At 48.4% G+C, this 24076-nt stretch overlaps 2 protein-coding genes across 10 annotated transcripts in view; both read right to left on the bottom strand.

Annotated features, from left to right (window-relative positions):
* Window positions 1-345: 345 nt before the first annotated feature.
* On the bottom strand, window positions 346-8531 carry LOC121093920 (cytochrome P450 26C1). The gene is made up of 6 exons (XM_040606883.1): window positions 8329-8531; window positions 8028-8252; window positions 7621-7896; window positions 5763-5918; window positions 1758-2264; window positions 346-1472 (listed from the first exon to the last, which is right to left on the bottom strand). Exons 1-6 carry the CDS (start codon window positions 8518-8520, stop codon window positions 1110-1112), a joined length of 1719 nt encoding a protein of 572 aa, XP_040462817.1. The 5' UTR covers window positions 8521-8531; the 3' UTR covers window positions 346-1109.
* An 835-nt stretch (window positions 8532-9366) lies between these two features.
* The window catches only part of EXOC6 (exocyst complex component 6), a 95877-nt gene continuing 81167 nt past the window's right edge, over window positions 9367-24076 (bottom strand). For 5 of the 9 annotated variants that reach the window (XM_040605315.1, XM_040605317.1, XM_040605322.1 and 2 more), the window contains 3 exons: window positions 11387-11499; window positions 10950-10961; window positions 9367-10498 (listed from right to left, as the gene is read on the bottom strand). In XM_040605315.1, the coding sequence (XP_040461249.1) occupies window positions 10366-10498; window positions 10950-10961; window positions 11387-11499 (258 nt within the window). In that variant the 3' untranslated portion in view covers window positions 9367-10365. The remainder of the gene's footprint in view (window positions 10499-10949; window positions 10962-11386; window positions 11500-24076) is intronic. The other 4 variants (XM_040605316.1, XM_040605318.1, XM_040605323.1 and 1 more) reach the window with 2 other exon arrangements.

The raw sequence follows: 24076 nt of genomic DNA, 5'->3' as shown, positions 1-24076 counted from the left end.
TCGCTTCATTTTACATAGGAGAGAAATACCCCATGTCTCAGCAAGGCAGACAGCACTCAAAAGCCACGTAAAAAGGTGCCCTCAGCACCCAGGCTTAGTGCCAGGTACCAGCTTCTGTACGGACCTACAGAGCTGCTGTCCAGGCACTTTCCCTGGCAGAGCTAGGCTGCAGGAGGTGACACGGTCAGTCTCTGACCAGCTAGCCACCATGGGGCTTGTGTCACCTTACAAATGCCCCCTCTGCAACATAAACGGCATCATTAGGAACAGGGGATTTTCTACCACAAAGTAGACATATTCAGAAATGTCCATTTTCCAAATGTTTATTCCCCAAAGCCCCCTTACCTTCTTCAGCCTAATCCCCTGGTCAGGCTGCGGCTGGGGAACGCATCCTGTGGGGACCCCGGAGGGACGCTTCATGGCAGACCTTGAGCAGCAGCGCAGTGCTCAGGCACAACATACTCAGCTACTACTACTGGGTGAACATGACACATACTCTCTGTGCCAGCTCTAATGGGAAGTGCAGGAATGAGATTAAATATTTACAATAAAAGCCACTTTACGCCCTTTTAGTCTAGCTACAGTTGATGCCGTAGCTTGGGCAGACCTGGCTTGTGTTTTCCTGCAGAGCCCCGCCCCCCCCCCCCCCCCCCCCCCAGCTTCCCTCTCTTTACATCTAGAAAGCTACAGTATGCAGGACGATCATCCTGTGTCTCCTGTAACACACCCGCAGGAGGTAACCCTGGGACAGAAAAGCTCTGGGAGCCTTAGCTGTGGGGCTGGGAGTTTTGCTCCCCATCCCCGGTGGCTGGAGCCCTGCATGGGGAAGGGGCTAGCTGAGCCCCCATGGGGGGATGCTCTCTGCATCAGCAGCTTCAGCGGGTTTTACCCCCAGGCTGGGACTGAGGTTCACCCCGGTGCTCGGGAGCAGGACTCTGCAGGACCCTCCCTACCGGCTTGCACACAAGGAGAGGAAAAACAAAAAGCCTTTTGGGGTTTTGCTCTGCAGTGACCCAGTGCCATACCCAGCCTGGGGCAGCAGAGATCTGCCCCCAGCAGCCATAGAGGGGCATTGATGCCAGGGCTGGGGGGGGCAGCGTACCCCTGGCTCAGGCCTTGCTGCCACGGCCGGGCTGCAGGGGGTGGAAGTAGAGCTGCAGCCCGTCATCGACGGGGTGCACAATGGGCACGGTCTGCATGGCGGGGTAGCTGGGGGTGGCCAGCTCCCAGCGGGCCGTGCTGACCAGCTCAATGGCCAGCAGCTTGAGGATGGCCTGTGCCAGCTCCTTGCCGATGCAGCTCCGCGCCCCGCCGCCGAAGGGGATGTAGTGGAAGCGGCTTGCAGCCTCCGGCCGGCCGACACCAAAGCGGTCTGGGTCAAAGCCACCAGGGGGGCTCTGGTAGACAGCAGCTGTCTCGTGGGTGTCACGGATGCTGTACATGACACTCCAGCCTTTGGGAATCTGGTAGCCCTGGGAGGGGGAGAGAAGAGGGGAGGAGAGGAGCATTACATACCTGTGCAGCCAGTTGTGCTGGTGGAGGGTGAGCAGAGGGAGCCTGGAGACAGCTCCACCACACTGCCCATCTGCTCCACAGCTCCTTTTCTCTCCAGCCCAGCTGGGACCCATGGAGGTTGCCGGGTGCCACTTCCCCCTGAGTTACACTGCCAAGCACCACCGCTGTGCTGGACACAGGGTGCTCGCAGTTAGTGGCAGGCGGCAGCTCCTCAGCAGCCTGTTGCCATGCGAGGCACTTACATCCAGCTCAAACGTCTGCAGCGCCGTCCTGTAGCCTCCGGAGACGGGGGGCAGCACCCGTAGCACCTCCTTAATCACACAGTCCAGGTAGCGCAGGCAGCTCAGCTTCTCCAGGCTGATGTCTGAGGGGCAGCAGCAGCTCTGTCCTGACAGTGCCCGCAGCTGGGGGCCAGCACAGGGACAGCTCTGGGGGAGGGTGGGCTCCAGCGAGGCATGGGGCTGGAGGGGACCCTCCTCCGTCGGGCTCAGGGACTGGCTCTGGTCCTCGCGAGCATCTTTGGCCGTGGGGCAAAGAAGTGGCTTCTCCCTGTCCCTGCTCTGGGCGCTCAGGGTGTCCGGGCAGTGTCCCGCAGGGCAACGCTCACATTGCTGGTACAGCTCATGGGACATCAGCTCCTGCCTTATTTTTTCTATCACTGAGGGGTGCTTCAGCAGCAGGAGGATCAGAGAGGTGCTGGCACTAGCCGTGGTGAAAAAAGCAGCAAATATGAGCTCAATTGCTGACTCCTGGGAGAGGAAGGAAGGTGATAAGTGTGAATGCCATTTTAAACTGGCTGTGGTTCAGACTGTTCTCACCTTTTGCAGGTTGCCCGTGAAGAGGGCCCTGGCCCCCCTCTGCTCTCCACAAACCCTGTTTTGGCAGGGACCAAAACAAGCCACCCTTGTTTTTTCATTTCTGTGCAAACTGGACATTCACTTGCCAAGCGATTAATGCAGAAACACAACTGAGATGAGTACACATCGCCTCCAATCCAGCTCTTCTGAGCTTTCCTCCCAGGTTTTACAAATTTTAGAGAAGCATTTTTAACACGCATTTTAGCATACCAAGTGAAGTTCATTTCAAGCATTACACTTTTTACTTTCACCTGCCAATTTCCCTTTGCGCCCATACTTTGCCTTTCTGCCCAGCCAGGGGTTATGAGGCTGTGTGTTTATGCATAAATACTAGATGCGCTGGCAGCTAAAACAGGTTGCATTTGATCCACTTCCAATTATAATCAGCCACTTGCTTGTCTGGGAGGGGACTCCAACCAACAGCGTTGAGAGCAGAAAGCCCTCCCTGCTATAGCAGCTCAGCCCAGGAGGTGCTGCAGCCCGCAGGGAGCTCTCCCACAGGGATGCACACACCAGGCAAAGGACTTGCTGCTTTTCAAGCTTTACAGCCTGAAGCACAGCAGTGTTCCTGATAGCTCCATGGACGATGTGTCCGTAACAAGTTAGGAGGTTAACCAGCTCAGACAGACCACAGCACAGTCAAATTCATAACACGTCCCTTGTCCCAGCTCATGGATCCTCACGCAGCCTCCCAGTTTTCCTGGGACTGTCTGCAGGGTCTATATGGCACAGCACATGCCAGGTTGCTGTTATTAACTATTGGAAATTGTTTTCCAGAAGTTAAGGGTTGCCTGGAGCTGGGTCATGGCATGTCATGTCTCTGACAGCAAACATAACGTTCAAACTTACGGCACCATCTGAAGGTGCCAGCGGGTCCGTAGCCCAGAGCTGGGACTGCTGAGGCCAGAGGCCAGAGCCAAAACCCACTGGAGAAGCCCAAGGGAGAAGCACAATGGAGCTGCCACCCAGGGAGGGGCTGGGACCTGGCTGGCACAACAGCACAAATCGTTCCAGTGCAGGGGCAAAGCGGAGTGAAACCCCTCGGGGAAACAGCAGTTTCCTTTCACACAGCTATGTGTCTGGATTTTAAATGGTTCCGACACCACTGGTTTCTAGAGAGGTGAAGCCAAAAGCACAGGGAAGGACACCTGAAGGTACCTGGAGCCAAGTCTGGTAAGGTCAAGGGTAATGTAACAAGGACTGTTACTCTTTGCTACTGTCCCCAGCACTGTATATTGGCTGGGCTAGAGGCTTTTGCCGAAGTACAGCTCTCAAGGGCATCTTTCAGCTGAAATAAAACCTCTGAAATAACAGATCCCCGTCAACCCCTATCACACCTGCAGGCGTTAGCAGGAATTTTTACATTCACAAGGCAGCAGACGCAGATGAAAAGAAACATCTCAGTTCTGCCACTTGCAATTAAAACCCAAGACATTTCAATACCATGCAAGGAATTCAGGGCAGGCTCTGCAGCTTGGGATAACAGCCCTCATGACTTCCTGCACCAATCTCTGACAGCACTGTGACACCGACCTGCTGACTTTCCCTCCCTGCTTTTACAAGGCTAACATAACCGGTGACTGGGAGGCAGCATCTTCCCACAGCTTCACCAGTATTGTCCCTGTGCTACAGCCCGACTCCCTGTCCTGGGAGGCAGGACCGACAGCCAGCCAGTGGCAGCATTATTACATCGGATGGGATGGGGTTTTTTTAATCCTTCCAAGGTTTTAGATGTTTTAAAGCAGTACTTTTGGCAAAGTGATATCTTTTAAATGACCTTTATATTTCAAGGGTCCTGCTGAGTTCATGCCAGTAGTGCAAAATATTTAGGAAATTTTCTGGGAAAACAGTCCTTCAAAATCATTTGAACACAAAGCAAATTGGTAACTAGTGTGTGCCGGTGTTTGGAGTGTCTCTCCAAGTCAGATATATCCACAACTCTGAGACAACTTTGAACTTTTTATCCAGTTACACCATTTCACTGGATGAGAGCTCTACTACGGTTTTATTAGAGTGGAGAATATTGTCATAATTGCATTGCAAGCGTAGGCAGTTTGGTTTGCAAGCCATTTTGTTAAATGCAGACAAGGTAGAAATGTTGTAACTGTAAAGGTACAGGATAGCATATGGACATACTGCCATTTGAATGAGCTGGCCTGAGGTCACTGCCATGTCATTCCATGTTACATTTCATATCCCCTTATTCCATTTGTGGTCAGAGCCAGGACCATGATGAGAGATCACATAATTATTTGTATGTAATGTCCATGTGGATACCAAAAGAGATCACTAAATCTTAATTGATCACATTTTGAATCTGGCAATTATTTTTTAAGAATATTTATATTATAATAAAAACCACCCCAGTAGAATAAATAATAATTAAAATAAAATTACTTTAAGAATATATGCTGGTACTAATTGTATCTAATAGTTGCTGTAAAGCTTTCCAAATATTTTAGATTTAGAGATTACACTTTTACAAAATATTTATAAAACATTAATCTTTGTATAGCTTCCTGTAAATATCTAAATAAATGACAAAACTACTTTTAGGCTATATCCAAACACTTTTAAACTATATTCAGATGCTGGAACCATGCAAAACTGCTTCAAAACCTGTTATATAAATGCAGCGTTATCTGCCATTCACTGACACCAAGTGACCTGGAGCTATGAATGACGCAGTACCAGTGACCATTTTTTCCCAAGATCTTTGGCAACATACTCTTCACATTGAGTTGGCAGTTCTGGCTCAGTAAGGGTACTGGGTTCATCCCTAAGTCACAGCGATGCATCACGTTGCATCATAGCAATCCACAAACTAGATGATATAATTAATGACGAGGTGATGGGGAATGACCCAGCATCCATCATTCCGTCCCTGGACCCATTTTGATGTATTGTCTCAGAGGTTTCTGGGCTCACAGCCCCAAGGAATATGGTGATGTGATCTACGCGCTGCACTATGCCAGATGCTGGGGGGTGTCTGAGGAGCACGCAACTAGCTCTAAATATTTCCGAGACAGTATCTTGGAGGTTACGAAGTGCATACCAACCTACAGAGCACAGCCAAACAACCCTACCAGCACCCTAAGACAGGCTGAAGCCTGGAGGCCATGAAGAGGAAGGGTAGAAGAGGCACTGAATCCCTCTTTAAATACCAGCTCTCTTCTAATACAGAGGCACAATCCTACAAGAGCAGGCGAGCAAGCAGAGCCCGAGCTTTCTCACTTGCACAGGAGATGGTGTCCTCAGAGACGGTGAGAGGAGGGCAGGAGCCAGCAGCTAGTGGTGGGTCCCCACACAACCCTCCTCCTGACCTTCTGCCCAGGTTTCTCAAATAGCTACCGAGTCAGAAGGGACACTGCAGGCAGGGGTTCTCCTTACCTTTAGCTCCTGCATGGTGAATTCTTTGCCATGCTCCTTGGCACTGTTTATTATGAAATCCAGAGCATCGCTGTGATCTTCTGGGTTATTTCTCTGCAGTTTTTCCTGTATAGCCTTCTCCATAAACTCATGTAGCATGTCCCGTGCTTTGATTCCCTGCAGGAGGCAGAAACAGTTCAGGAGAGTCTTAGGAACCGCCCCCCTCTCCAGAGAGACCGGGGGACCCCAAGTGTGGCAATCCTTAATCCCAGGATCTGTAACAGCAAGAACTGTTTAATCTGTTGCCCAGCCCCAGAGCCTTGCAAGAGGCAGCATTTTGGGAGAAAATGCTGCAAATTCTGTTGCCTTGCTGTTGTGAATCACATATGACAAGTCCCAAGAAACACTCTGAGAGGCAAAGTAAACCCACGGTACCGAGTCCAGAGGCACGTGCGCTGAACAAACCCACAGTTATGGCAGGTCCAAAAGAAGTTTGTCCAGAGGGACAAGAAGAGGTAACTTAATAAAACCGAGTCCAAGCAGCAAGGCACATCTGAGACAGGAGCAAGTAAGTGGCTTTACCAGGTATAGTAGCTAAAGACACATCAATCATACCCAGCTCATCTCCAGTTATGTTGCACTCCTGTGCAGCAAAACATTTACGTGAGCTCGCAGCGAGTCAAGTGATCAGCGATCGCTTTGCAAGGTGGGATGGATGGAGCCACAGAGTGTATGGCTCTGTATCACGATGCCTCTTGCAAAGGCCGGAAGGACCAGAGAACTGGGATGGAAAATGGCCATGACTAGATGTTGGGAAGAAGATCCAAAGGCTGAGATTTGGGGTGGGAAGGACTGGGCAAAGGGAACAGGGCAGGGAGCGAGGGGAAAGACGAGGGGACCTAAATGCAGGTTGAAGAGTGTAGTCTGGGGCCAGACAGGCTGTGGGTGACCTGAGAGAGGACAGGGAGGGACAAGATGGGGGCTGAACACTCACACTGGTGAAAACCTGCAAAGGGAAACTGGACAGGGAAAACGTGAGCTTCAAACTGGTGGAGAAGAGCAGCAGGGAGGCTGGGGGAGAACTGGGACTGGCTGGGTAAGGTGACCGGGTGGGGCAGAGCTCACCGTGGAAATAAGAGATTGGACAAGACCTGGCTAAAAGGGGCAGGAGACCTGAGCTGTGGTAAGGCTGGAGAACCCAAAGTCAGAGGAGGGAAAGCAGACTGAAATGGAAGAGGAGGGTGGGACACAGGACGGATACCTAGAGCAGGAGTGTGGGGAGACAGGCAAAGAGTGGCAGGGCAGCAGGGAAGAAACTGCAGGTTGCAAGAGGCAGAGGAGACTGTCCTTCTGCCATGTTCCCCTCCAGGACCCCTCATTGTCTCTCTGCTGCTGGGGGGCAAGGGACCGAGGACCATAAGAGGGTCTCAGGTCCTCAGCCTGCTCTGAGGTGCACAGGGAGTGCTAACCTGAGGTGCACCGTGCTCAGCTGCCTTTGTGCCCGAGCCCACAGCCCCCTCTGCTGCGGGCTGACATGAGGCCAGGAGGGACAAGATGGAACAGGATTAGGTGTGATAGACTAACCAGAGCCAACAGAGGCAACATTTGGGCTGAGGGAGAAGAGGAGCCCTGCGCTGTACAATGAGCTGCAGCCAGTGCCTGGAGGTGCTGGAAGCCAACCACGAGCAGGTGAGAAGCGCACAGCTAAGGGGAGATGGCTGGGCTGGGCAAGACACCAGGCCCTCAGACCCGGAACGGGATGCTGCAGACGTCCTGGCCCATGGGCAGTGCCCCTCGGTAGGCCTGGGGACAGGGGATCTGTGCCGCCGGGGCCCGGGCCCCTGCCCCCAGGCAGAGGGAGCAGGGCAGGCGGCAGTACCTTGCGCAGCCCACTGAAGGGGATGTTGAGGGGCAGGGAGAAGAGGTTCTCCACCAGCTGTTCAAAAGTTTTGGCCAGGTCCTTGAACTGCTTTTCCTCCAGGCGGAGCCCCAGCAGAATCTGAGCTGCAATGCGGAAAGTTAAGGTTTTAGTGGAGGAATAAACTGCGATGGAGCCCGGCTCCATGCACCAGCCCCGCAGCTCCCAGCTCACAACCTTCTGGATCCGCGGCAGGTAGCTCTCCAGGGCGGCACGGCTGAACACTCTGGCCAGGATCTAGAAGGAGAAGGGGGGGGGAACAGAGGCAGGCGGTTAAAGCTGGGGCTCCCGCACGCCGCCGAGGCCCAAGCCTGGGCAGGAGGTGCCACCTGGGCTGCGTTGCCCATCAGGGCGGCCACGAGGCTCACCTTGCGGCGCTGGCGGTGCAGGTCACCGATGGAGCCGAGCAGGGTGTGGGAGCCCAGGATGATCTGGGTGCTCTGGGGCCACTGCGTGCTGACCAGCGTGTGCTCGCCCAGCAGGATCTTGCGGATGTTCTCAGCGCCTGTCACCCGCACCACCGGCCGGCCCAGGAGGTGGGTCTTGAAGACGTTTCCGTACCTCTCCCGCCGGGAGCTGTGGAAGCGGGAGCCCTGGGGGCGAGCTGCGGGTCAGCCCGGGGCTCCCGCCAGCCCCTTCCCACCCCGTCCCCGTCCCCCCGCGCCTCACCTGGAGCAGCCAGTGCAGGGTCTCCCCGAAGAAGGGCCAGCCCATGGAGCCCCTGGGCAGGGGCAGGGCGCTGGCGCGGTCCCGGCTGAGGCTCCAGCGCAGCGCCCACAGGTGCCGGCACAGGGCGACCAGCAGCGCCAGGGCCAGCAGCGCCAGCGCCGCCGCCTCGGGCCAGGAGAGCCCCGCCGGCATCCTCCTGCCGGGCGGCGGGGGACGGGGCGGGCGCGGGGCGGCGGCGGGTCCCCGCCCTGGGGGCGCGGGCGGCTGGGGGGCGGCCCCGGCGGCTGTCAAATGCGGGGGGCCGGGCGCCCCGCGACTCCGTTGCCGGCGGCGGGCGCTGCGCGGCTGGCCCTGCCGGCTGCTGCCCGCCCGGCCCCGCTCGCCTCCTGCTGCCGGTTCGCCCCCGGCCACATTTATATAGATATCGGCCACTTACGCCCGATCCACCTTCGGAGGTGACGTATCCGCTGCATATTTAAGCAGCGCGGCCAAGTGCGGTGATTGGCGCGGGCGGACCGCGGAGAGCGACTGAGGGGCGCGGGGACCGGCCAGAGCGAGCGGGGGCGGCCGGGGCAGCCCCCGCCTCCGTGAGGCTGCGGCCGCGGCGCCGCTCCGCCGCCCCCCCGGCCCCTCGTGGCGCCCCCCCCCGACGGCACGGCCCGGCCCGGCACGGCCGGCCCCGGCGCCCCCCACCCCGGCCAGCGCCGGCTCCGCGGCCGGACGGCTGCCCCTGGGCGCGGGGTGTCCCCGCCGCCAGCCCCCCGGCGCCCCCTCGGCCGGCCCTTCCCGCCGCCCGGCGGAGGCAGCGAGTCCCGCCCCGGGCTCCCCCGAGCGGGGAGCGTCCCAGCCCCGCCGCCCCCCGGCCGCCCGGGGGAGGTCCCGCTGCCCCCGGCCCGCACCCCGCCGTCGGGGCCGCCCGGACCCCTGCCCGCTTGTCCCGGGGGTAGAGCACCACGGAGCCGGGACCCGTACCGGTCCCAAGGAGACCAGCTCTAAGGTGCCTTCCAGTGCGTGAAATTAAACAGGAATACGGGTGAGGAGGTTTATATTACTGTATTTCGACCGTCAATAACTTAAAAATACAGCGAAAATGTACATTATTTTTACATGTCCCATTTGGTTTGTATTTGTTAGACATTCTCTTTGTGTCTAAAACAGCCAGGAGGGGACAGTGCGAAGAGACCGGCGGTGGGACGAAGCGCTAATCGCTGGGCTGGGTCTGCGGCAGAAAGCGCATACTGACAAACAGATGCGGCACAAAACCAACAGTGGCAAATCTATTCCTCACTGCAACCTGGGAGAAAGAACCCGGGATCTTACAAAAGTACAGTTAGAAATAGTAACCCTGAGGAACAAAACTAAACCAAAACAAAATATCACATTATAAAGAACTTAAGTGGTTATTTACATTCACAACCTCGAGATTAAACCCTTTTGCAGAACAAAGCCTATAAGCCCTAATGCTAAATAAATATCAAGTCTAGTTCTCAGGTAGTTTTCAAAGGTACTAAAAATCAAAAGATTCTTTCATACCTCCAGACTACAAAATCCGGTATACAAAATTATCTCCAATCACTTTAAGGCTAATATACATTTAATGCAGGAAAACGATAGGCGGCATCTGAAACGCAACTATCCCGATGCTTAAAAACCATTGAATTAGGATTCATCCAGAAAACAGCAACTAAGGGATCATTTTTCAAATAATTCCTACCCGGAGCAAAATTTTGGATACCGTGTTCGTAGATATTTAAATAACATATTTACAGTTCAGCTGTTCCATGTACAATACGATTGACCTGGTTTTTATTGTACAGTCTCATTTTCACCATTTGTTTACAATGTACAAAATAGTATCAGATCCATTAAAAATACGTACAAAGATTTGTTTGCTGAAGACTCTGTATGCAAGCCATCTACTGCATTTTTCCTTTACTTGGTCAAACAAATGTCCTAACTGGCATCGCCGCTTGCTTGGTAGAAATAGTGGCTAAGAAATACTTCTTGGTGTGATGAGATATCGTCGATTTACCAGGCCTATGCGTGCTGGGACATACCGTTCACTAAACTCCTAAGTTGCTTTACCACAGTCTCTATTAGCTTCTGCTTGTCACGATCATTCTTCCTGAACTGAGCAAAAATGTTGTTCTTTTTGCTAGAGTCTTTCATTCTGGAGAAATAAAAAAGCAAATGATGCAAGACATGTTAGAAACATAAATGTGAAAAGGAAAAATCAAACTATTTAAACAGGTTTACTTTTGTTCCTCTTTTGGTCTCTCTGCTAGTAAGAACTGAAAGATTACAAAACCCGTTATCTGTGTGTTCTTCAACTTCCGCAACGCGGAACTCGTTTTAACAGATATTACTACACAAATCGCCCGTAAGTATTAAGCAAATATCACCTCGGCAGGAAACTGGCCCTCCCAACTGCATTAGGAGAGAAGCAAACCAGAAACCCCGTCAGCATCATTCTGTTTCCACGGTAAGTTCAGGCTCAGCGAACGGGCGTGTTTTGTTCACCGTCAAATCACCCGATATCGTTATCGCCGATCTCCCGTACCGATAGATTCAGAAGCGAAAATAGGGAAGCAAGATTTTGTGACGATACAGACGATACGTACCCTCTGTGAACTCTGCAAGATGCGCGTTCACCGCAGGCAGGAGAGGAGGGAAAACACCGTTAGAAAACGCCTTTCACTCACGGCATATTTCGATGCAGTTTTTACGAGCAGGTTGACACCCGGTTTGCGGCTGTGTGCCCTGGCCGCCCCGTTCGCCGGGCCGCCCCAAGCGCCCGCACCGGCTTCCCCGCCGCCAAACCCCTCCCGAGAGCGGCCACCCGGGCGGGCGCGGCTGCCCCCGGGGCTCCGGCACTGCCCGCAGCTCCGCGCCGCCCGCCGCCCCGGGACAGCGCCGCGCCGCCGCCGGGCGCTGGCCGCCGCCGCTCCGGGGAGGGCGGGCGCCCCGGCCCCGCGGCCGCCCGGTGATGCGGGCTGGCAGCTGCGGCGCCCGGCCCGGCCCTGCCCCGCGCCCCGCCCGCCCCGCGCCCCGCACTTACTTCTCCAGGAGCGTGAGGGCCGTGCCGGGATTGACGCGCAGGTACTTGGAGGTGGCCTGCCCGTAGTCGGCCAGGTAGGTGGACCAGTCCCACACCATGAAGAGGTCCAGGAGCTGGGGGGGCAGAGGCGCGTGAGGGGGCGCGGAGCGGCCCTGCGGGGAGGAGGAGGGCGGGCGCCCCCGCACCTGCCCGGCCCCTCCCGCCCGCCTCCCTCCGTGCGGGTTCGGCCCTCGGAGGGGCCGCGACGGCTTCACACTCCGGTGTCCGGGAGCCTGCGGTACCGTGGGGAGCGGGCAGGGGATACTCGTGTCTGTTGCCGCTCACAGTAATTTAAACCAGAGGTTCGGGTAGTCTCAACTAAGTGAATTAAAAAACCCCCGCTGTGCTCTGCGTGGCGGCTGCTCCCGTGGCTCGGCCCCAGCCCCGGGCACGCTCCTGGCCCGGAGAAGCCCCAAGCACCCCCACGGCGGGAACAGCGCGGCCCTGAGCGCAGCCTGTGCCCGGCCGCCCTTCCCAGGGAGAGCCCTGCGCCCGGCCGCCCTTCCCAGCCCTGCGCCCGGCCGCCCTTCCCAGGGAGAGCCCTGCGCCCGGCCGCCCTTCCCAGCCCTGCGCCCGGCCGCCCTTCCCAGGGAGAGCCCTGCGCCCGGCCGCCCTTCCCAGCCCTGCGCCCGGCCGCCCTTCCCAGGGGGAGCCCCGCGCCCGGCCGCCCTTCCCAGCCCTGCGCCCGGCCGCCCTTCCCAGGGGGAGCCCCGCGCCCGGCCGCCCTTCCCAGCCCTGTGCCCGGCCGCCCTTCCCAGGGGGAGCCCCGCGCCCGGCCGCCCTTCCCAGCCCTGTGCCCGGCCGCCCTTCCCAGGGAGAGCCCCGCGCCCGGCCGCCCTTCCCCGCCGGGCCTTCCCCCTCGGAGCCGCTGCTCCACAAACATGCTGCTTTGGCAGGCAGAGGCGATGCCCAGCCTCCAGCGGCCAGCACCCTCGCCGCCCTCAGAGCCTAACTCCCCCTCCACCGCGCCGGGGTGCAGGCCGGGCCCAGCCGGCCGCCCTGCCAGGGGCCGGGGCGCGGGTGGCACAGCCTTTCCCACGGCTACCTGCCGGCCAGCGGGACCCGCTCCCATTGACGTCAGCGGTGGTGGGGCGCTCCCAGCTCCCCTGGCAGCTGATGCCTGGCCTCGTCCTGCGGCTGAGGGCAAACGCCGCTTGTTCTCAGGCTGCCCTGTGTTAGCCAAACCTACTGTTCACATCAGCACGGGAAACCATTAGCAACACTTTGCCCCTGGCTCGCAGCGCCCGCGGCAGCTCCACCGAGCTGGCTCGTCAGCGTAACCCAGAGGCCCTGCTTGCCTGGAGGACTCGCTGCCTCGGTAATGCCAGAAAGGTGGGGTGGAACAGCATTTTCTATAATAAAACCGCTTTAAGAAACATAACAGGCTACTGCAAGTCATACCATTTTGCTATTTAAATAAAGAACCCTGTTCACTTTAAACATTTGCTTCTGCTAGGCCAGACCTGAGCGGATACAGCCAGGGCACACCACCAACAGCCCCGGTGCCTGCAGGCAGGGCAGCAGCAGGCGCCCGCTCCTCTGGCTTCTCAGACTACACCAAGAGAAGGACCGCACCTCTGAGAGCCCTGCCTTGCTCAAACTTCTCAGTCTGATAAAACATCACAGCTCTCCAGGAATGCTCATCCCCCAAATTGTAACACCAACTCAATTACTTATAATTACAATATACTTAAAAGCATATACCTGGTCTTCACATATTCAAATTTATATGCCTCTTTTCTCCAAATGTTTCCACTTTTTAACCCCCTTCTTATTTACAAATAAAGTGTCAAGTTTAAACAAATTATTTTCTAATTAATTACTCCTCCTATACTTGTAGTATAGTTTTTTACAAATAATGTAGTAACATTCCCTGGCTTTATAACCAACCTCTGACAGTTGTCCTTCAGGGCTCATTACAAACCTGACTGACATATAGATTTCACATTTAGCTATCTCACATGGGTGAAAGGTGTATAAAAAGTAAGGAAGCTGTTCCACTCTCTGCTGACTACACATCCATGATAGCCATCAAGGTCAAATGCAAGTGGACCTTTCTCACAAAGCCCTTTCTCAGGATGGGCACCATCAATTCTACTGAGCTGAAAAGGCCATGCCTTTAGTCACTAAGCAAACAGACTTGGGAAGGCTCTGATAACTCAGGAATTAGTGGCATTTGTGAAACCAACTGCTTCAGTTGTTGCTGCATGTTACTTATCACTTCTAATTACCTGTGTTACAACAGTCAGTAGTGCCCAGTCCTCACAGGGGCTGTCTGATATATTCAGAAGCATGATCAAAAGCGTGGAATGATAGGACAGGCAGATGCACAAGACAAGCTGGGAGGATAAAGCTGACAACCACAAGAACCCAAACTATATAATCTGGAGACTTCATCTCCCCTCTCTCTTACAGAGGAGCAAACTGAATGTATTAATAATTTCCTACTAATTACAACACCACTTGTCATGGTTTCTGCATGGGACACAGTCCTTAATAAAGGACTGTGCCAATGCTCCTGCAGCAGTCGTGTTCAGTAAATCAAAGGTGAGAGATTTCATTTCTTATCCTTATTGTAACATTGAAATTGAGGATTCTGGGTAAATCCTAAGCAACCCTGAAGATCTGTATGCTGTTAGCAACGTGCAGGCCAAAGCCATTGATGACTGATAGAATTACAGTGCTGACAAGTTTGAAGAAACTTCCCGGTCAATACTGCACGAGCTATTTTCATACCATACTTCCAGCGCTTGAATCAACTGTCTGACTGTGTCATAGCTCTGGGACACCTCAGTGATAGCGAAGGCTGGGGTGGGAGATGGCACCTCATTTATCACCTGACCAAACACAGGTAGGCATGTAAGGCTCTAAACAGACTACGGAGTCTGCTGCTTTTCAACACAGGAGGTAAAACCATGCCCCAAGAGAACACAAAGCATATTCTGTGCACTCCAAGACAGTCCTGGCTCTGAAGAGCTAACACCCTGAGAGCCACTGTCAGCAAGGGGGAATGTACTCAGAGCCTCTTCCCTGCTCCACACTCTTTGGTCAAAGAGCTGCTCACAACCAGCCTCATGCTAATTAATCTCCTAAATTAAAGCAGCTGTCACGACATGTGACATGACATGACACGAAGGACCAGGGACATGCTATCAAATGACACATGCCACTCAATCATAGCTCACTTCCCTCCTTCTGCACATGTATTCAGGGGCTGCAGTGTGACAAATGTGCCCTGCTGCTGGAGAAAACACGACAGGGAGCTGCAGACACTGCTGGGACTGGACTGCTGCTGTGCACAATTATGCGTTGTGCATTTTGTCACCCTCACAGCTGCAGTTCTGTGCTGTGGCATATTGCTGTATGTAATGGGCTTTGACAGCATGTACTGTACGCTGTGGGTGGGCAACAGTTGCCTGGTGTGCAGCTCTTCGGATCTGTGTCCTGGCCATTCATACCACCTGCATCTGACTTTGCACTTGGTGGATGTACAGTCAATGCAGGCACTTTGCAACGGGAGCAGGTTGGCGAGTAGCCAATGGCAGCAAGGACAGTCTAGCAGAAATGAGCTGCTGGTCCCAGGACCGTCACATGTGTATGTGTATGGGAAATAACTTCAATCTACCCACACAAAGCTTCCCTTGCGCACAACACCAATTTCACCTTCACTCCTGCAGCCATGCGGCAGATGTATTATTGACTCTGTTATGCTTCAGCTTCTGCTGCTTTGTTCCTTTCTGATTTACACTGCCTTTTCTACAAAAACGTGTGCCTTATTTAAATGAAGCACTTTAATTCCTCTTGATTGTATAGAAAGGCCTCTATTAAAGTGGGACTGTCTTGGCCATAGGCAGATGATCTAGAAGACAGCTCATTCATTCAAAGATGCAGAAAATATTTTGGCTACCTCATGTGATTTGAACGTACCTTTGGAAAGACAATGAAACACTGGCCTACCTAATCCTTTGATAGATGATTTGTATTTTAGTAAAGGATAAAGTTATCTTGAAATTCGTACATAAAGATTCTTGAAAATAACAGAAGAACATGAAGATGTAAGAATTCCTTTTTTTAGCTTATGCAAGCAGATAGCTACATGAAATTCATCATGAAAACGTGGCCAACGTTCTCATGAAAAGAAAAAAGCCCCAGCTTTCCCCCTATATTTTTGCTGTATTTTCATTCACAATGGATGCATATTAAAATGATTTTATACTGTGAAAGGGACTAGGTGTGTGCGAAACCACAAAGCCAGGGAACAGCCTTTGGTAATGTTACATAGTACTCAGGGTGGAGATACAATGAAAATACTTTCTGGATTTGGCTTGACATGCTGACGTGACTCATACTACAGAGACGTAATATGTGGGAAATGTTATGTTCCACTGAAATAAAAGAAGGTTGTAAATCTCCACATTTTTAAATACTGTGATTACTACTAACGTGGAAAAAGAAAAATTGTATCAAGGGCAAGTCTAATCGTAAAAGTGTTAATTTTACGATACAAAAAGAGTATCAGCTACAATTAAAAAAAAAAAACACACCATAAAAAAATTAGGGGATTTAAGTTCAGATGAGCTCACCCCAAGGCTTCTCAGTTGTGAAGCATTAAGTACAGGAGAATTTGCTGATTCTGTGACAGTAGTTCTTACTGACTGTGACAACTAGAATCAACCTATTGAAGGCCAAATTAAAGCAACATCTCCCTATTACTATTTTAGCCACTAAAACTGTAGCTATTACCAAGGCCATAACTGAAAATGAGATTTATTGTCTAGCAAGGAATGGTCCACACTGATGTACACTGTAGTAAGAGAAACACGTGCACAGAGCAGATCCTGTTGATAAAATAAAAAATATTTATCAATATTTTCCTGCCTCAAAAATCAATCAAAATCCACAGCGCAGCACATGACACTGGTGTTGCTTGGCTGTGACTTCTTCGAGGTTAGAATGTACGTTGTTTGCCTTGAAATTACAACAGGAAAAATGTTAATTTTGTGCATGCATCTTTCCAAAGTTAACATATATGGGAAATACTTCAAACCAGACCGAAAGGCACTCTTCCACTACTCTCAGAGTCTGGAGGCAGTGCAGACCATTAGCTGTTAGTCAGCCACCCAGCCCCACCTAAGGAACACCCGAGGGTGTTCTGTCAGAACCCACTTATCACACAGCTGAAACACTGTGAAGCACCTAACAAACCAGATATATATGTATTCTACTATGCCAGAACAATGGCACTGTTGTAGTCTCTTTATCCCATAACAGCCATGAAAAATAAGCTAAGACAGGCAATGCTATACCTGAGAATTTTATAATGAAGCAGGATTTGCTTCCATGCAAGCAAGGGAAGCCCTTCTAACTAGGAATAATTTGCAAAGAAGCATGTGTATCAGGTGTGTGTCTCCGAGTTTTTTGGGTTTTTTTTAAATATTCTTTCTAGTAAAGCAGATACAGTGTCCAGTAGACTGTCCAATCCCTCACTTATATTTACAAGATAGATATAGTAATACACTTCTGCCTTATTTAGAGGATTTGTCTCTTCCAAAGGTGTGACAGAAGTGGAACCATTATCCAACATCTTGGAATCATCAGGCTGATGATCAGAGAGCAGCATGTTCCTTTTACTGTATATGAAACAGTGCTGCCTTCTCAAACCATGTTATTAGTCACACATACACTTCTAACATTGCAGGTAACTTCAGCTTCTGGTGGCTGTTCTGCACTTGCATTTTGAATGATGCTCTACAATACTGTGATTTTCTAACTTTCTTCATGCCTACTTATTTCCTAAATGCCTTTTATGTCTAACTTTAGCTCTTTCTGCTTGAAATAAACACCACACGGAAAAAAAGGTCTTCCTATATACTTACATAAAAGGCTAGAGTCATCTCTTACATTATACAGGTAACATTGCTATTTATAATTAGAATACTTTTATTTTAGACACAATTATTTTATTGTAAAAGATATTAAACTATTTTTTTTGTTAAAAGAATTCCTACTTTAAGACCTAACGGGTTTGTTAACACAAAACATTACAATATTGATGCCACAGGGGGAAAAAAGTTCTTAAGAATCCCTAAGATTTTAGGGTCAGAATTCTGGTTTCAAACAGGACACCTACATTTATTCTTCAACATCAGTTCTCTTTCTTTTTCCCAATATCTATGTGATAACAGCCACGTCTGGCTAGAAATTACTGGTAATCATTGCTCAATAAAGCTTTGTCTTATATTACCTAAAGGCCTAGGCAGCTTAGCTGCAGTCCTGTATTTAGGCCATCTTATAATTACGTGAGAATTTTGTGCACTGGGAGCTGCTGGAATTGACCATCCGGCTCTTTCAATACTGTTTGAGCTTCTTGTCACATCCTCAGATATCATACAGATGCCCTTTCCTTTTTACTTTTGAGCAACTGTCAGGAATAATCTTTGAAGAGAATGCAACTTTGCAGACTAGCTATGCATAGAGTCAACACAGCAACAGAGACAGAGGAGATGGGGGCTTTGCAGATAGAAATGGGGACAGTGTCCATTGGACAATACCAATTGTGTTGGTTATACTACAAAAATCCTAATTGTAAATTATCAAGGTACCTTAGTACAAGTAGGAATGGTGCTGTTATCTCAAGTAGCAAGAGTGTCAGCAAATAGCTTTGGCTGTACCATAGGCACCAGTGATTCAGGAGCTGGGGATAAAACCCAGGTGTTGTACGCTTAATGTCCCGCTTACCTTTAAGGAAAGTCAAGCGTTTCACCAAAAGAAAAGTAATTCTTTTAACCTGTCGCTGTCAGTTATGTCCTTCAGGCCCACTCTCTCTGCATACAAGCCAAATATTTCTTATGCTAAACAGTTTATTAACCCCTAATCACCCAGTTACTTCTGGACTTTGCTGCATGTGTAATTACCTTTTGTCAGGTACAATTTGCCTGATAAACATGTCAGAACACTTGCTGCTTAGTCTGTTGAAACAGATAAATGCTGTCTTTCCACAGCCTTGGGGCATAATTAACAGGGAAAAAAAAAGCAGTTATAAAAACACACAGAAGCTGATTCAGTGAGGCAGGAGTTCACAGCATGCAGCCCGCCAAGGCCCATTGCCTGGCCCGCTATGCTTGCCTGAGTGCTTATTGAGTTCCAGCCTGCTGTGACAGGGCAACAGGGGCAGCCCTCAAAAACTGAGATTTAAAGTAGGTTTCCACGTGAACTTCAAAAAAGAGCGGGATGATGATGCCTGTTTGGGAAAAAAAAAACCAAAACCCAAACAACAAACTCAACACATCAACCCAACAAAGTGAAGCAGCAGATAATGATACTGGCAGAGTCCCTGTCATCGTCATGTGCTGTAGACTCAGATGCTCTGGGATGGGACCAGGAAGCGAAAAATTAACGAAGGCAGGGAAAAAAAAAAACAATCGGGAAAAGCAAAAAGAGAAAGATTTTAAAAAAAATGCTTTGTGGCATTCTTGGGCTGAGTTGCTTCTGATTTTTGCCCTGCAGTGTTTGCAGGTTACGTACCCAGGCACTACGGGAGTGCAAAAAAAGAAATCCTTACCTGACCTCTGGATAACCCAAACAGGAGATTAGCCCATTTCCAAGCAAAGCAGGTTGTCACACTGTTAGGCCAATTGCTTCTATTGACACTTTGCATAAACATCTTACACAGGGTGATCAGAAAGGACTGTTATGCCATTAACGCTCTTTTTATTTTTTTATACCTAAGCCTTACAGAATAAAGGCCTTTCTGAGTAAGGGATAACAAAAAGGGTCAAAAGGTCACAAACATTCTTTTAAGTAGGCAAAAATCAGGGAAGTTTAGATTCATTGAAAGGTGCAAATTGGAACTTCTTTGCATCTTGCGGGGTTCTGGCATGCTCAGCTTTTACCAATTTCACTTCTAGCAAATTCATTAATCTAATTAATGGTGTATTTTTACTTTTACTTTTAAATAAGAAAATGCTAAAATCTTCACTTTAGGAAATAGCAAGTTACCTAATCTTCTCAGCTGTCTAATCTTCTCAGATAATTAGTAATCTAAACAGATTTAGACATTACCATTAAAATCCTCATGAGGAACAGTGAAAATATATCGATTATTTTCTTGAAGTGGTATGACTGAACAGTGTCTCATGTACAGTTTTCACCTATAATTTACACAGCATGTGGTTTGCACTGTGTACAGCAAAATATTCTATATTTTCCTTTGTTTTGTTTTTGCTTTGATCAGAGATGGAAACAATCTCCCTTTAATAGTATAAAAGCCACCTGCTGGGCATCGCAGACTACAGCTAATTGGTAAATTCTTTGAAATTTTGATATAATGGATTTTGACCTCTTTAATTAAAAAAATCCCAAGGCCTAGAATACTGGTGAACTCTTCTGGGAAATGAACAGTGCCAAGCATACACAACTGCAAGCAATACCCAATCCTTTCTTAGGAAAGAGTACAGAAATAGCATTACAATTTTTTCCTTGAGGATGCATGGCTTTTGACACAGGAAAAAAACTCCATGACTGTTGTTAGTTATGTATCATTTAAGTCATTAAGATAAAGGGATAGCAAATACATTAATATTTCAATTATTACTATTTTTATTGGGGTTTGGAGCTAAAATGCTCCAAAAATGAAAGAGATTTTTTCATTTTAAAAGCAGTAAACTCACAAAAGCCACCCACAAACATCCCACTCCTCAACATTTCCCACTGAAATGAGCTCACGCTGTACCTATACACACCTTGTATTCAGAAGAACAAATGGGTTTGATGACTGAAGAGGAAGCCTGTCAACCAGAATCATTGCTGTTTCATAATTTCTGACATAGTGTTAACCTTTCAGTGGAGCTATTATCACATCGGTTTGTGAACTCCGAGGCAGCACTGTCTTTCTTTTGTTAAAATACTTATACTCTGCCCAGCATAATAGGGCCATGGTCCATGACTGGGACTCACAGGCACTGCAATAACACGGCTACACAACGATGATACTTTCTTTTTAGTCTCTGCTAACGTTTCATGCACAAGTACACATGAATGTGTGTCACACAGGTATACACTTATTTCCAACAAATTAACCAACCCCCCCTGCATGAACATGAAGACAACACCCCCCATTAGTTCACCAAATGTTATTTCCCTGTTTATTAAAGCATGCACACCATGAAAGCACTTACTAGATTGGAACTAAAACGTGAAGGACCAGAATCAGAACTAGACAAAGACAAGTCTTGTTCACTCCAAACATTTCCTGGTCACAAGGGAACAACTGAAGTATTTAAAATACAGATATCTAAGTCCAGCTTACAAGGAGAAAAGACAACGAGTTTGCTAACTGTAGAATAACAGCGTACCAACCAAATGCCATTATCACTCAATCAGTAGGTGTTCGTTACTGCTGACAAATACCTTGTTAGCCTGGTTAGCAAGTCTGCCCACCACTTGCCAAAATATTTTGTTTTATTTACTCCTGGTGACTTATTTTGTGAATGTGGTGAATTTTAAAATCCCCCCTACTGATCACATAACTGGAATAACACACATCGGTCTTGTATTTCAAAGTGTAAATTGATCTGTTGATCTGTGAATGTCTCCCTATAGTTTATGCTACCTTTTTTCTGGATTGGTATAACAAATGCATTTTCAAAGTGATGTTATGGGGACTTAGCTATGCAATTCCCATTAGTGTCAATGGGGGTCGCAGGCTAAATTCCTAGGCAATGCTTTGAAAACTGAGCCCCGGATTTTCAAAGGAAGGATAGTTTGTGTTAGAAAGGCAGTGTCTTTCAGTTTTTAAGCCACTGCATTAAAAACGTGCCTTTTTTTTTTTTTTTTTTAAAGCACTACGCATTTAGAAATTGTGCCTAAATTGGGGACATTTAAATGCTCACAAGAATGTAACGCATTTACATTTAAATGTTTCCATCTGTTTCAAATTTGTAAGTGAAAAATCGTATATTTCATTATCATGAATGCTGGGATACAATCTTTAACACATTCATAATGTAAAATGTATAAATTCAGAGATTATGACAGCTGAACCACTGGGAACTGTTATTATGTCAAGAAAAAACAGAAGGTATTTGTATTCAAATAAACCCATTACAATCTACATTCTTCCAAAGGGCAGAATTATTTCCTAAAATCTGGACCTTGAGGTACACTTTGAGAGATGCCCGGTCTTGTTATATTCATGAGCAAGCCCAAATACATTTTTTATTCTTTGGCAGTTCAAATGGACTTAGGCCTGCCTATAAAATAACATGCTTGCTATTGAAGTCACATGAAAAAGCTTGTTGCTGTTACCATAACCAGAAAAACACTTGTAATGTATAATTTTTACAAATCCCCTTAAAACTTCAAGGAGCTCAAGATGTATCATCTGAAGAAATTCACTAAAAAACAGTCACTGAGGCAAATATAAACAGCTAGGCCCTACGAAATACACAATATAGCAACAAGTAAGATGTCTTCAAAGAAGATTTGTTTAATTACAGTGCAAATGTTTATTATGAAGCGTGGTGTTGTACATCATTAAAGAATAAGCTGGACTAGTAGCAAAAGAACCGTCTTTTGAGTCTAGAAACAGGGAAGAGTTTGAAAAGCAGGAGCCTGGCAGACAGTCAGGCTCCAGAGGGCATGGGCTTGGGCCAAATTGCTCCTGTCAAGCCCGTTAGCCTGTACATGAAGTCCCTTTAGACAAAGCATAAAACTATGTCAATGGTAAAATTTGTGTGGATTAAAAACTGTGTATTATGCAATGGTCAGGTCATTCAGCTGTTTTTGTTTTTGAGCTTCTGATGCAGAGGCGTACAGGCTCAAACAGCACACAGTGGTGACAAGTACAGCCCTCCAGAACAGGACATCTGCCTCTGACCTGAATGAGACTTTGAAAAAAGAACTTCAGCTGTCAAAATTATGAAGCATTTACTGTCCCATAGATAAATTTAAGCTGTCATTTTATTTGGCTGCTGTTTTTTTCTTTTAAACACAGGTTTGCCAGTAGTACTTAATGACATTTACTAAAATCATTATTAATTTAAATGGCAATTTTTACACTTCAGTTTATTTAAACTTATATTTTCTATTAGCCATTTTTTCAGCTGCACAAGACTTATAACAGGCTTGCTTTAAACTATTTGCTCATCTACAAAATAATGCCATAAATAGCACGTGATGTGGCATAGTACCTTAAAATAAGTTTCTTGGGGATTAAAACTGTATCATTTGTCTCAAGCCATTCTGTAAAAATCCATTTGAGGTGTTTCACTAAAAAGATGTATTCAGAATTTTCAAAATCCTATGTTAAAATTAGATTTTAACCACCTTCTCTGGTTTACAGAAGGTGGGACTAACTAAAAGTCATCTAACTTGGTGTAACTGGAATAAAATTTAATCACAAAACACATTCACTTCAATTTCTATACTATGTTCTGGAATTGAACACTCTTGTCCCTTCTGCCATATTTAATACTCTAGCAGTATCCATGTGAGTAACATTAGACACCTGCAGTTTCACCAGAGGTCAGTATATATACTACACCACATAAAGTCATTAACTGACAAATGCTGTTTTGAGCTAACTAATCCAAACTCTCCTTGTCGACATGCACATCTAATCTATAAAATCAGGCTGCTGTACCCTAGAACTAAACATCCGTAGCGGTCAGCCCAAGTATAATTACAACTCCAAGTTTTCAGTCCAATTACTTCTAGGACTGAAGGAAGGAGTTTTAGAAACATGGCCCTGGTGTGCAAATGTAAACTGGTGCCTATCAGAAGACAAGTAAGCATGGCACAGCTCCACAGCTCAGCCTTGTGCTCACAAAGGAGATGAAGACTTCAGCTCACAGAACTGACCCAGGAAGCTGCCAGCTTGGCTACTGGGAATTAGCAATTCAGTGGCAACAGGATATCTCCTTCTCCTAGCTTTCCATTTATTTCTTGTCATATTCTGACTTGGACCAAAACACCAGAGGTGTTTTGTGTAAGTAAGAAAAATACTGAAATTATATTGTTACAGAGATTGAGGCTTCCAGCCTAACAGGAGGATGAACATTAGGTCTATCAGGTTTATGAGAATCTCTTCTATCTGCAGCATTTGTTCTCCATAAAGGTCCATGATCTCTAGTGTGCACTATGAAAGACATCTCTACTGAGGTAACCTGGGGTTCTGGGAGGTAGGGGAAAATAGTTTGTTTCAACACAACAGAATAATTATTTTTTAATCTATAACTTTTTAGTTTGGTTTATTTTTAAGATTTGTGTGGTTCTCAAAAAGCTGCAGATGTAAAATAAATAAATAAATCAATACATCTGTCTCAGTGCTCCAGATTCTTCTCTTAGGTGGCCATCAAAGCCCTCAACACTTTTTTATATACAAGGCATCTCTCTGAAAAGCCTATGGAGGAAGCAGATATAAATATAGCAACTGTTCAATAAAGTACCTCAGCTGATCTTGAGTGCTGCATTAGAATATGTGGAAAGTCACTGAAATCTAAGATGTAATAGGCCAGAAACCAGCATCATTTTCTTTGCATCCAGAAACAAAAATCTAATGCAATCCATAAGGCACAGACACAGATGTGCTCGTCATGAGTTTACTGTAAACAGATAGTTATTTCTTCCAAAGTAGTGCATTCAGGGTATGGC

Source organism: Falco naumanni, chromosome 9, assembly GCF_017639655.2.
Source record: "Falco naumanni isolate bFalNau1 chromosome 9, bFalNau1.pat, whole genome shotgun sequence".
NCBI lineage: Eukaryota > Metazoa > Chordata > Aves > Falconiformes > Falconidae > Falco > Falco naumanni.
Note: the sequence above shows the minus strand (reverse complement) of the source record. Positions and strands in the feature narration are given on the sequence as shown.